The sequence below is a fragment of the Hippocampus bargibanti genome, linkage group LG05 (assembly GCF_051943395.1).
Source record: "Hippocampus bargibanti isolate YZ-2025 linkage group LG05, ASM5194339v1, whole genome shotgun sequence".
Taxonomy (NCBI): domain Eukaryota; kingdom Metazoa; phylum Chordata; class Actinopteri; order Syngnathiformes; family Syngnathidae; genus Hippocampus; species Hippocampus bargibanti.
Window position 1 is genome coordinate 16,428,842 of NC_142738.1, and position 13,793 is coordinate 16,442,634.

The 13,793-nt window shown below is 40.2% G+C and overlaps 2 protein-coding genes across 6 annotated transcripts in view; one reads left to right on the top strand and one right to left on the bottom strand.

Moving 5' to 3' along the window:
- Nucleotides 1-8,426, top strand: part of LOC148898078 (genetic suppressor element 1-like) — a 95,383-nt gene extending 86,957 nt beyond the window's left edge. For 4 of the 5 annotated variants that reach the window (XM_088996954.1, XM_088996955.1, XM_088996951.1 and 1 more), the window contains exons 9-16: nucleotides 411-895; nucleotides 1,015-1,127; nucleotides 2,000-2,276; nucleotides 2,867-2,989; nucleotides 4,124-4,474; nucleotides 5,443-5,706; nucleotides 6,681-6,784; nucleotides 7,856-8,425. In XM_088996954.1, the coding sequence (XP_088853080.1) occupies nucleotides 411-895; nucleotides 1,015-1,127; nucleotides 2,000-2,276; nucleotides 2,867-2,989; nucleotides 4,124-4,474; nucleotides 5,443-5,706; nucleotides 6,681-6,784; nucleotides 7,856-7,996 (1,858 nt within the window). In that variant the 3' untranslated portion in view covers nucleotides 7,997-8,425. Of the gene's footprint in view, nucleotides 1-410; nucleotides 896-1,014; nucleotides 1,128-1,999; nucleotides 2,277-2,866; nucleotides 2,990-4,123; nucleotides 4,475-5,442; nucleotides 5,707-6,680; nucleotides 6,785-7,855 lie in introns of all 5 variants that reach the window. The other variant, XM_088996956.1, reaches the window with a different exon arrangement.
- A 1,969-nt stretch (nucleotides 8,427-10,395) lies between these two features.
- Nucleotides 10,396-12,706, bottom strand: LOC148898079 (dynein light chain roadblock-type 2-like). Its single transcript, XM_088996957.1, has 4 exons — nucleotides 12,393-12,706; nucleotides 12,132-12,207; nucleotides 11,304-11,471; nucleotides 10,396-11,132 (listed from the first exon to the last, which is right to left on the bottom strand). Exons 1-4 carry the CDS (start codon nucleotides 12,393-12,395, stop codon nucleotides 11,077-11,079), a joined length of 303 nt encoding a protein of 100 aa, XP_088853083.1. The 5' UTR covers nucleotides 12,396-12,706; the 3' UTR covers nucleotides 10,396-11,076.
- Nucleotides 12,707-13,793: the final 1,087 nt, after the last annotated feature.

The following is a 13,793-nucleotide window of genomic DNA, read 5'->3' on the forward strand; positions in this document are numbered from 1 at the left end:
TCAAACCAACTATAACTCTTCAGCTAAGATTTTAACGTCACTGTCGTCAAATGAGTGGTTGCTAGCTTTTAGGTGCAGATTGACTGACGCCTGCCAGCATTGTCCCTGAGATGTTGATAGTCTTTTTTTGACCATTTGTTTAGTTTCCCCAATGTATTGCTCTTTACAATCTTCAAATGTCTAGAATAAACTACATTACTTTGTTTTTCATTTGGCGTGGCGTGAAACATTTGAATCATAAAAACCTGCCATTTGATTAAGGGTGTGTAGATTTTTCCAACCCACTGGATGTCAAGATACAATTGTTTCATAATTCAGATGTAGGTAATGTAGGCGAGTGCCTCTGATAGCATTCAGGTCACCAACTCAGTATTGGTCCCGACAGGTTGTCCTTGTGTGTATCCAAACAGAACAGGCCATCCGAACCAAAGCATCAAAAATGCACCACCTTCCCTCGGCGCACCACCTCCCCTCATCTCCCCGAAAGCCCCTCAAACCGCACTGTGGAACCCCGCCTCTTTTTTGGATCGCCGAAAGTCCACCCCACCAATTCGTCCACCTCCTGGCCTGACCAGGTCCGACCGATCCCAGCTAAGCTGGGGAGAGATGTTGCCTGATGGATCCCGGAGGAGACCTGAGGGTCCTGAAAGGTATCCCTCCGCGAGAGAGGAGACAGGCTTGTCCAACAAGGCCGAACACGACCACCGCGTCCTCCAGAGGCCCCACGCTAACAACCGCCATCTGAGGCTGTGCGCGCCCCTGTCAGACCCCAATGCCGGCTTGGAGCGGCAGAGGGACAGTGCGCTGGTGTACGATGAGGCACTTCAGCAACATCGGCGGCTCCTCAGTAAGCTGGACTTGGAGGAACAGAGGAGGAGGGAGGCCCGTGAAGGAGGTGAGAATAACCCAGGCGCAGACCTCAAAAGAGGTCTCAGATCTCAGCTCGTTAGCAAATGTTTGCGTGTCTTCTCCAAACAACCAAAAACCACTCGAACATCTCTTCCTTGTCTGTAGGTTACTACTACGACTTAAACGGGTCGTACGATGAGAGTGACGAAGAACAAGTGAGAGCCCACCTGAGGAGAGTGATGGAACAACCACCCCTTAAACTCAATACGTCCTCTGAGGTATGAGACTTCATTCTAATTCTCATAATATAGAAAGGCCTGTTGTCTGGAACTGATCTCAGTCTAAGAGTTAAACAGGATTTTAACAGGAATTTACTCTTAAAGTCTTCTTTTCCTTTCGGCTTTTCCCTTCAGGGGTCGCCATAATGAATCAGTGTCCTCCATCTAACCCTGTTTTGTGCATCCTCTTCCCTCACACCAGCTACCTTCATGTCCTCTGACAACATCCATCACCCTCCTCTTTGGTCTTCCTTTTGGTCTCCCTCCTGGCCCTTCAAGGCTCAGCATCTTTCTTCCGATATAGTCACTGCCTGGACATGTCCAAACCATCTCAGTCTGGCCTCTCTGACTTTCTCTCCAAAGCCTCTAATATGGGTTTTCCCACTGATATACTCATTCCTGATCCTATCCAACCTGGTCACTCTCAAAGAAAACCTCAACATCTTCACCTCTGCTCCCTCCAGCTCTGCTTCCTGTCTTTTATTCAGTGGCACTGGTCGCACCACCGTTTTATACACCTTTGCTTTCATCCTCACTAAAACTCTCCTATCACACATCACACATGACATTTTTCTCCAGCTGTTCCAGCCTGCCTGTACACACTTCTTCACATCTTTTCCACACTTTCCATTGCTCTGGACAGTTGACCTCAAGTACTTAAAATCCTCCACCTTCTTTATCTTTCTCATCTCTCAAAGAAATCAACTCTTAAAGCAAACATTCCAATATAATCACAGTCAAAAACAACCAATCTGAAAGTTATCTCAGAGTAATCTGAGTAATGAGTTTGATATAGTCGAGGTATTACCGCATTTAAAGGTGTACATTGAGTCACCGACACTCTTCTATTCTTGTTCAACCCTTCGCTGAAGAAAGTGGACTTCCTGCGCACCTGTGGCCTGGTTACGCTGGCTCATCGCAACAAGCTTTTGCAGCGCAAGAGGAGGAAGAGAAGACGGCTAATGAGGGAGCGCAGCACCTCGCCACCTTCCATCGTGCAGGTGAAGCGGAAGTCTCCCACTTTGCCAGCCGCTGCGCTGAAGACGCCGTACACCGCCGAACAGATGGATGGTGCACCCGAGCTGCAGGAAAAGAAGGACTTTCTTCGCGCCTTCAACCTCTCCCATGTCAATGCTCAGCAACGCAGAGGTATGGGCATTACTTTCAATTTGTACTTTTTGGCATTTCACTCAGCATGATTCCGACTTGATCTTGCTTTTATTCCCTGGTGCTTTCTACTATCTTTGTCACTGCTTTATTTCCTGTATATGATAGTTGTCCATGTTAAGCACTTTGTTACAGATTCAGCTGTTGTTAAGGCGCGATATAAATCTATTGTATTGTAATTGTTTCTTTCAAATTCAAGGTTCATAAAAAAGTCTTGCTAGGGAACAAAAAATACCTCTTCAACCATTCAATGAACCTGGGTAATAAACATTCACAAATTATTGACAGGCCCGAGCTGGAATTGAACTCTGCATTGTGAAGTCAACCACAAATTAATGTTCCCATTAAATAAAAATATCACATTCAACGGTTCAAAATCATTATGTATCGAATAACATGAGCAACATATAAAAAAGGAGCCCCTGATGAGATGTGATTTGCTCGCTACCAATGAGAGCCAAAGCTATCTCACTCAATTAACAAAAAAGGAGCCCCTGATGAGATGTGATTTGCTCGCTACCAATGAGAGCCAAATCTATCTCACTCAATTAACATGTTATGTTGTACGTTAGACAAAGACAAAACCGAAGAGCTGCTGAGAGCCATTGAGAAGAAGATTGTGACATTGGACACACTCCGATACAACTCTGTACCTTCGATTAGTAGCAGCCCCCCTGCTGCTACCTCATCACTCGGTGAGACCCATTGCACAGGCGCACTCTCTTTACAAGTTCCAGCGAAATTTTGAATATGTTCAAAATTCCTTTGCGACAAGAATACTACAGCCGACCGTCTTGCGACCCTTTGGCAAACATTTGCGAACGCAAATGTTGCCATTCAGTGGGTGAAGGGCAGAAAGGATATGCATGATTGACAGAAAGTTTTTCTGTGTGAATTATATCCTTCTCCATCCTATGCAATGTCAACGTTTTGTTATAGGTTGATAAGATCCATATTCAGAGTCAGAGTGCTTTTGTCTGTTGTTCCCAAAATGCCTACTTAGTTTAATTGTTATGATGACTACGTTTGAGGTTTCTTTTTCTCAGAGAATATTTTTCTTTTCTTTTTTGTGAAGAGAAAATTATTGACCTAGCTGACTATTAGCTATGTATTAGAGCCCTGACGAAGGCTGAAATGACATCTGAAATTGTCTGCTAAGTGGTTTTCCTTTCATTAAAAAAATGAATGAATGAATATATAAATAAACACATCAACACACAAGTAAATAAATAAATAAATAAATAAATAAATAAATAAATAAATAAACACATAAGTAAATAAATAAACACAAATTAATAAATAAATAAAGTGCTAAATGGATGATGACTGCTTGCACAGCTGACAGAACATTATTCTGCGTGAATTACATTACTGTACAGTATTGTCGATCCACTTCTGATGTATGCCTATGAAGATGCAATGTCTCTACTAACTATTAGAGCTCAGAAACTCAAAATACGCATTCATTTTTGGTGCCGCGAATCCCTCATGAAAAATCTAATACAAACAGACTGGTAAATTCAAAATGGAGGGCACATATGTTGTTGAAAGCACTTTACCAAGTCCCATACTCACTTTTTTTAAAATATACCGTATGTTTGTATACACTGATATACTATTGCAGGATGTCAACCTTTGGAAATGTTTTCCTTTTTACTTTAGAATCATTTCAGTCAGAACCACATTGGGCTCTTTGGCTTTTGTAAACGTTCAAAATCAATCAGTGCAAAAAAAAAGACAATTGAAACATAAATGAGATTGGCATTAGTGACCGAATGTCATGATGACTGTTTGACACATATTCAATATCGTCCAACTTGTCTTCACAGGTGAAGACAAGTCATCAACCCCGCCTACCTCTCAGTCAAATGGACAAATTGATCCCATTTCCCTGAGCCCTTCCCCTCCATATTTACACAAAGTGAGGCACTCCCCCCACGACGATGCTCTCAGGCAGCTGCCTCTACCCTTGGCACCCCACCGTGAGAAAACGGCATTCCCAGAAGGGCCGCGAATCAACAAAAAGCTGCAGTCACTCCACAACGGTCACCTCGTCGCTCCTCTGAAAAAAGAGCACGCCGCAGGCTTGAATGGTCGGGTCCGCCCTTGGGAGAGGTTCACACCCGACGTCTTCACTCAACATTTCCACCAAGTTGTGCTAAAGAGCGCACCCCACAAAGGTTAACGTTGCAACCATTACTACTGAATCTAAATCTGTACTATTTAGTGGCAGAGATGCCTAAGTATAAAAGAGACATGAGTAACGGGCGGATTATTGATTCAACTTTCCTATTTAGGTGAAAGTATGTCTACCTAAATATCACATTCTGAAGTGTGCTTCAGCCCAATGGCATTATGTTCCAAATTGTTTTTAATCTGGCTATGCTATTGTTAAAGTCATTATAAGTGCCTTGCACGCTGGGTCCGAGAGGACAGTAATTTTATCTGTGCTGTATGCCATGCATATTATTATATTATATTTGACAATAAAGCTTACTTTGAGTTTGACTAGATTTAAATCTAAACAGCCCAGTTCACATTTGTGATCTGTAATCAAATAATTTCACATTTGAATTTTTCTTTTATTTATTTATTTATTTATTTATTTATTTATTTATTTATTGTGTGCACCTGGTCAGGAGCCAAATTATCAAATCAAGACTAATTTGGATCTGAGCCACAATGCATCGTCGCACTTGTTGAAGACTTCACACTTGTTCAGAGATAACAGGATGGATTTAATGACCCTATGCAATCATGACACAAAAAATCAGAATCAGAAAGAATCAGAATCAGAAAGCCTTTAATAGAAATTTGCAATCTACCACATCAAAACAGAAAGGGGTCGGGGGGTTGGGGTGTCAAACGATAAAAACAAAGCATTCTATGTGTAATAGAAATGTCAGAAGAAAAACTGTGAAAGTATTCTGTTAATTGCAGAAAAACATGTTATTAAATCGCATGTCAAATACAACTTTATTTGGAAACAGGATGAGTATCTTTTTCGCAGTACATTTTTTAAAACGGGGATGAGTCAGTTGTTGATTTGGGCTCCGTCAGAACGCTTTCATGCTATTGGGATGAGCATCATTGTCTAGAGTTATCGTTGATTAAAGCCTGACAATGAGTGTGACTCTTTCCTCACCAGGTGTCTCAAATCTGATGGAGGCTGACAGTTCCGTACCTCGCGAACTCTCTACGCACAAAACACCTCAACCGAACCACGCCGTTCACCACGTCAATGGCCATTGTGCTCATTCTCCTCAAGTCGGTCAGGGAGAGCAACTGACCGATGTGGATGTGGAAGAGAGTGAGGACTCATCTGGAGATGAGGAAGACGACGACGAGGAACCACCAAGAAAGTGGAAGGGCATTGAAGCAATTTTCCAGGCCTATCAGGATTATGTGGATGGTGAGTTCTATACAGGTCCAGTGCACGGATTTATGTCATTGTCACTCAAATTCCAGGACCCACAGAATATTGAGTTTTCGGACTACATAAGTATTCAATGCAGCGTAAGAAACCTTAGACTCTCTACTTTCATCAAAAAAATGTTAATTTCTAAATTATATCGGTCTGACGTTATATGAGCTTGAAATGAGGGCGGCTGTTCAAAATACAATGCAATACATACAGTATTGGTTTGTATAGCGCTTTTAACAATAGCTGAAGCTGTAACAAAGCGCTAACATGGACTAAAGGCAAATGTTGCCCCATTGTGGAAGTGAAAAAACATTGCCAGAGGCCGGGCCAGCGCTTTATCGGTACACCAGCAAGAAAAACCAAAACCTGAACCTGATTCAGGAATGGCGCTCTTCGGCATATTTTCAATTCCCGAAAAAAATGGGGAATGGCAGTGAATGAGTTAATATTAAATACAACATTTTTAAAATGAAAAGAGATTTATGTTTTTCATTTTCTTCTGGGTCTTAATCACCTTACATAAAATTATACTTGAATTCAATATTTTTAGACCATTCTATTTAACACGTGAAGTTGTCAAGTTTTCACGTGCGCAGCGGTTCAAAAGAGAATCTGTCAAACCAAAGTTAATCCAGATATGAACCATATCACATTCTTGCATTCAATATTTTGAGAGTGTTATATCTCGTAGTGCACTGACAGACAACGATCAGGCGTCAAATTTCATTTACTCTGGATCAACTCCATATTTTTGCTGCATATTTGACAGCAATTTATATTGAACATATCAAGGACATATCAAATGAAAATGAACAGACATCCCAACCTTCATCTAGATCATTTGTCAGCAACTCAAATGTTGAAAAATTACATTTCTCATTTTTTCTTTTTGAACTTTTAAGTCGACATCTGAGGCGATGCTAAAAGTTTAAGGGTATAATAAGGCTTTTTTCCCCTGACAGACCGGAGTTTTGAGAGGCAGGTTCTTCACAGTCAGTGTAAAAGACTCGAAGCGCAGAACTACAATCTCAGCAGAACTGCAGAGCAGCTCTCTCTCACCATGGCGGTAGGTACCAACAGTCTTCTTTGCTTCTTTTAATCATTTTTCATACCTCAACGGGCCCAATTCATTGATTAATTATTGATCATTTTGAACCTGCTGGAAATTCACAAGTGCATACATTGCAACTCTGGTGGGGTTGTTTACATTATCCTATTGACAGCCTCATATCTCTTTGTTTGTACTGGATATGTTTTTCATCTCAAAAGACAGCTCATTCAACTACAAGAGCACATCGGAGTTGATTTAAATATTTCACATGATAAAATTGCAATCGGTGCATTGAATATTATACGATATGATCAAAGAACGTGTTTCACACTCGAGAAATTCCCAATACAGCAACAAAATTAGGAAAGGAAGTAGACAAACAAAAAGGACAACAATAAACAATTTGTAAAATAATGTATTAAAATCAATCCGTTCTTATGAAAAATTATTAAAAATAACAACAAACCCGTATGTATCTGCCTTTATTTATTTAGTTTTGATTTCTGTTCCTGGAACAAAAATGATTTGCCATAAAGTACACTACATTTAATCACTTCATATACATAACAATGGTAACAAATTAGAGTACAGTACAGTATAATATAAAAAAATGTATATCAGTTTCACTCCATGACCACACTCAAAATACTCTTCACATCCTAAATGAAGCCAGATTATTTTGTTCCAGCCTCATGTTGTCCTCCTTTTGGTGTGTTCGCCATGACCACCTCAGTGGCAGTATATTAACAGACACTTGCTGTAACAGGAATTCTTTTTCCAAAAAAATGAAGAATATATGTTTCTCAAATAGTCATTGTTTCACAGATACCCTCACCCGCATTAGGATGTCATTCGATGCCATTTGCCCATCAATTACGTATCTTGCTTTGAATTTCTTTGTGTTAGCATGAACAGAGGCCTTACAAGGGGGTGTATGTTATTTTTTTTATACTTACATTGTGTAATTAACAGTTTTATTTTTGGTGTGACAGTACACTTCAATATTGGAGTTAGTGATTGTCTTGTAGGCTTTTTCGGCAGCTTAAAGCTCCTGGAGAAGTCAAAGTACTTCTTTGTCTTCTCCAGGAGCTGGTGAGCCAGAGGCAGCGGGTACGAGAGGAGCGTGAGCGACTGCACGCTCAGCTGGAGCACTTCAGGAGGTGTCTGACGCTACCCAGCATGCACTGGGGCAGAGGGGGGCACCTCAACACCCACACGCCCAGGTGACCTCAGGACGCCGTGTGTCCAAAGACAACTGGATTTGCACTTAGAGAACTCAAAGGAAGTCACCCCATACCTAAAGGTGGACACACTTGTTTCCATGGTTACCATCATCCTGCCATCGCGCACTTGATTTTTATTCAGTCTATCCAAGGGATTGGAGACTTGTCGGCGATTTGGAGACTGCATCCTGTATCTTTGCCACTCTTCGCCAAATTTTGTTCAGCCAAGGGACCTTACAGTCCAATTAAAAACAACAAAGATATCCCAGTACATCACCAAATACATCACAAAAAGTATGTGTTGAAATGACTTTTGAATGAATGAATTATCACAGATGGAGACAGATAAGTGAATCATCTGCCATCTAGTGGAAGACCCTTTTATTGTTTATCTCCCCAACATTACCCTGACAAATAAATTTATCAGATTATTTGACTTTTTTGGGGGGGAGGGAGGGGGGCAAATGTGGCTAAACTTGCAGGGGCCTCCCAGGCTAAAGTTAGCTTTTCTCCTATTCACAAATCTTGTCTCTCCATCAAGTGCATCACTAAGCATACTGAACTTCGACGAGACCGGTCATTATTTTGAAAGGACTACCACACCATTTTATTGCACCTTGTAGCAATATAAAAAGAAAACCAAAACAAAATGCTACTGCAGTGAAACATGATCCTTTTGCTTTCGGTTGCACATACCGGTCATTAAAATGTGGCAAAATTAATATAATTTTTCTGTGTTCTCATCAAAAATAAGAAGTATGAGAAGAAGTATGAGTGGAACGGTAGTCAACTGGTTAGTACATCACTCATCAATGCAGAGGTGCAGGGTTCAATTCCCACGAAGACCTTTGAGTGTAGTTTGCATTTCTGCCTCTCCCTGTGTTTTTTCCCCAAGCAGTCATTTTCCCCCACATTCCAAAAACATACATAGCAGATTGTCTTCAAATTGTGATTGTGGACGCAAATGGTTGGCAATTGGCTGGCAACTAATTCGGGTTGTACCTCACCTACTGCTTAAAAACTGCTGGGATAAGATGCAGCACGCCCATTATAAGCGGCTTGCATCATGGATGGATGACACTTTAATCCTGCAACCGTAAAGCACGTTTTTTTTTTCAGTGCAGGTGCGTTTTGTAGTGAATAATCGATAGGTCCTCAGCTCCAAAAATAAAAGAAAATAAATACCGATGGATTAAGGAATTCATCAGTATAAAACCTCAAATTAGCCATTGATTACTGATACTGATTACTGATAACCCATGAGCAATTAATTCAACACACATGACCAAGCTGAATGGTCAAACCACACCTCCGGCCTTAAAACATGAATGGAATGCACTTAAAACATAAAACAATGGTATATGATCCACACAAACCAGGAAACAAGGAATGATGAACATGGGGTTTTATTTGCGCTTCTGAGATTGAACACTGGTACTTGTGATAGATAGATTTTTTGTAGTTTTTGTAATTTAAGTCACAAGAAAAAAATACATAGAAGCCATATGCTGTGTTTAAAATGCTGCTGGTCAGGGGAAAAAAAGAAAATGAAGGATGTTATAGGGTAAACGTATTCATTGTTTGGCCGCTGGGTGTTATGACACCCGGATGATCAGACTTGGGATATTACCTTGACACACCAACGCGTGGATAGAACTTGAAGAAACATCCATACTGTTAGCGCCAGTCAACTTTGTTATCCAAACTTTTGTTTTTACCCAAAAATGTATAGTATAATGCTTTTAATTTGAACTAATGGACTATCAAAGATGGATAACTTCAACAACAAAAAGATGAAATCCTGCCCATTTGTTTGACTCATCTGTAAAAGTATTTTTTTGGGAAAGATAGAAGGACTGTACATTTGCAGTGAATTATTTATTAACATGTTGATGTACATGGAAATTTGTATTAAAATGTTGCTTCATGATTGCATTTACTGTTGTGGTTTCTTCCTTTCTGGAATCTTCTGACCACTAACAGTATATGCATACAAAAAAAAAAACCAAAAACAAATAGTCCGGAGTAATTTTTCATTGTTACCTGTTTGATATCCTATTTGATATGAGCGGAGTTTGAATAGTGTGTAATTATAATACAACAAGGACAACCGACGTCACTTTTTTGTTTCTTAACTGACATCAGAAAAACGTCTTATAGCATCTAAAATACCCAAAACACACAGTATGATACTTTTATTCAAATGCAAAACACCAATAAAAATGATTTAAAGTGTCCAAAATCTGCAAAAAATTGAGCTGCGAATTGGGCATTTTCAGAAAGTCCCTCCCCCAGTTCGTGACCTCACGGCAATACGTCTTGCATTGCTGCAGAATCAAAACAATGGCTTCAGATTCGGAGAATATGCTTTCTTGTTACACATCCAGTTATGAATATGATTCAAATAGTTCTGAAGAGGAGAGCATACATGTTTGCAATGGATTAAAGAATTTATTCCGTGCCATTATGAGGCAACATTGAGGGGAGATGTCTCAACGAAAAAGAGGCACAAAATGGCGACCTCCTGTGGCCACCTCCATTTCCACAGGCTGATAAATTCCTTATATGGAGCTTGGACGCCCTCTTCTGGCGGCTTTTGCGTGCAACACGAGGGCCCCGAGACCAAACAAGTACAGCAAAATACATTGACGTGATGGAAGGACCGCTACAATGAGTCTTTTTTTCGGTCGGGGGTGGTGGAATCTTATTAAAATACGCTCAGTAGAAGTCATTTGACGCCATTTTACAAATTATGGACACAACTTGTCCGGAGACGTCGGTTGTCCTTTAAATTATTGTTTTCCCCCTGATAATAGTCTTGCATCAATCGATCTGCATGTCTCTATACAGCGTTGACTTAGAGGAACAAAGATTCATCATTTGAGGTCAAATTCAAAGAAAAATCATTTTAATAACAATCAAATACATGTGGATAATTTCCCACTGCACACTTGTAAGGAACAGCTGGTGCGGTGGATCACATGGACACAAAAATCTGCCATCTACACGAGATGACTTTCTCCTCCACTCATTCATATTGCACATGAATATAATCCACCAACATGTGATCAATTGTGCTGCCTTTCATGCTCGTGCATACCGTTCAAATCTCTGGATCAGTATCAGAAGATAAGAATTCTCTGCAAAAGGAAAAACATTTTAATATTACTTCACAGTGGATACAACATACTAGTCATACAACTATTGAAGCAAGGTAGTTAGATCATTACTCCTACATTATCCCAATCTTTTTTTTTTACACAGATATCTTCTTAAGTACAGCGTGTGAGTATTCATGCCACCTGTTTTACCTGGTGCAACCATAATTTCTTGATTCTTAGTGCTGATGCGCAGCACGATGAGATCATCTTGAGGGTCCAAATCCCTCACCGTGCTCTTGGCCATGGTGGTGAGGTGACGAAAACCATCCGCATACTTGCTAGACTTGGAATTGTCGAACGTCGATCGGATAGGAATACCTCGGAATTCAAACAAAATATTCATCCATCCATCCATTACTCAACCACACTTGTCCTCATGAGTGCAGGTTAGCCAGAGCCAAAGGCAAATTAGACCCTTTATTTTTAACCTTACATCACAGGGGTCAGAGTCAAGGCATGGGGCCAAATTTGGTCTGCCATATTATTTTTCTTGGCCCACGAAAGCAAATCAAGCATGTCAAGTGCTATGATGCTTGCTCAAGTCCAAACCAAAATTTCAAATTGTCGTATGTAATCCACAATCAGTCATTATTCTTGGCTTCAGATTTGAAAACTAGTTATTCATGAATTTGTTGTGCGTTCTGTATGTAATATGTGCAAGAGATTAAACATTCTAATTGTTTCCCCAAATTCACAGCAGCCCACTAGGAAACCGTGACTACAACGTGGCACGTGGCAACAATTTATTTTGACACCTATGCCCTACATGGATGTTTTGGAAGGAAGATAGAGTACCCAAAGAAAACTCCAAAACAGCAAGGTGGAGAACTTCTAGACTACACACAGACAAGCAGAAATGTGACGTGTATGTGCTAGCCACACAACCCCTCCGTGTTACTGACAAAACTAAAAATATATTCACAGTAACAGTGCAATTACTTTTGTTCTTTGGCCAACAGTGTGTATGTTTTGTTTTACCATCTGCGTTGACAACTATAGTTCCTGCTACACTACCATGGGCTTCGATTCTCTGCAAAGTTTCCTCAATTTCAGCCTGTCAGAGTGATCAAAAAAAAAAACAATAAAGGGAAAATGAAATGTGTAAACAGTCTGGGAATAGGGGTAAAATTGTACTGAATTGTAATGAATCATAATAATTATATCATAATGATTAAATTATGAAATACTGCTCGATGAATATTAAATAATTAAATACACAAATAAAAACATAAACAATACCATTTTAGTGGACGATGATGCGATAGCCTCAACACCTGGAAGAAAATGTTTGATAATGCTCACCACCACCCGTCTTTAAAACGGTAAGTGATTTGTCGTCTTCGTGACATCGATTACCAATCATTACGTGTAATTAAGGTGACGTTATGCGCAACGTTTTCTTACGTAATTCGTGAGTTGTGTGTTACGATAGCTTGAATTTGAGCACGCTAACTTCCGTGCTATGTTACGGCCATGTTTGTAGGGGCGAGGCATAACCGTGGAAAATATTTAGTCACGTCCTCATTTCCGAACCAATTTGTGTGTGGTGCACTTTTCTGTTAATGACAAAACGGGTGTTCTATCAAAACACAACGTTTGCGTGGCGGTGTAAGGCTAGACATGTTTTTTGTATCACTGCTACCATATCCAAATTGGAGGGCGTTGTGTGAAACCACTTACAATATAGTGTGGCGGCATCCTTGCTTTTTTTTCTTACCAACATCGTGATGACAATTAAAAAAAGCATAGTGAAGAAAAGGTCAAGTTAATTGTTTTTGGCCAGTCAGGATCTCTCTTTATTTTTAAATACACAAAACAGTTAGGTTAGTCTTACCTTTGAATTTAAAATAGTTAGGTTAGAAATATTACAAGCTAATATTAGCATTAACAGTTACCTTTTAATTGTAACGATTAGAAACGTAATTAAATATTTACCATATTGCGCAATTTTGTAACCCTACAATTGCCATGTTCGTTGTGAGAGGGATGACCAAAAAGCCGACAAATTACTACTCACAGATGATTTATTCCCAAACAATTTGATCTAATACAGAATTCTGGGTCTCAGCTCTTTGACAGAAAATATTCGTGTGCTCTCAAAATCAGTATGTGAGACAAAGACTGAGACAGAGGAGCCCATTGTTAAAAAGTACTGCATGCATATTCAAATTTGGCTCAAACAAAGAAATCAACAGTTGATTGGATCCCTCTCCTTCACTGTTTCTGTGACGTCAACCTCCTCTTGCGGGGTGGAGCGGAGATATCTCAAATTGCGTCCCTGTCAAGCAGCATTGGTTTATGTTGTAGCATTTCCCCTCCTCCATACAGCCTTGGTAATGTTGTACTCCTTCACTTCCCCTGGGTGATGACAACGAGCTGACCCGTTACCCCCCCCCCCCCCCCCCCCCACCGCAAAAACAACTCCCAACGAGCACTCCATGTTCGATCGCTCATCCATCCATTGAAAACAAAGCACTATTTCCACTGAACAAATCACTACTTCAATGTCCATACTACACAATGCTTGACATGGCTAACTAAATGTACTTATTTCCTTCAAAATGTAATAACATTACCCAAGTGTCTGAAATTTATCATGACTGCACGTCTGCTGCTGTTCATAACACACACGTCAGTGTC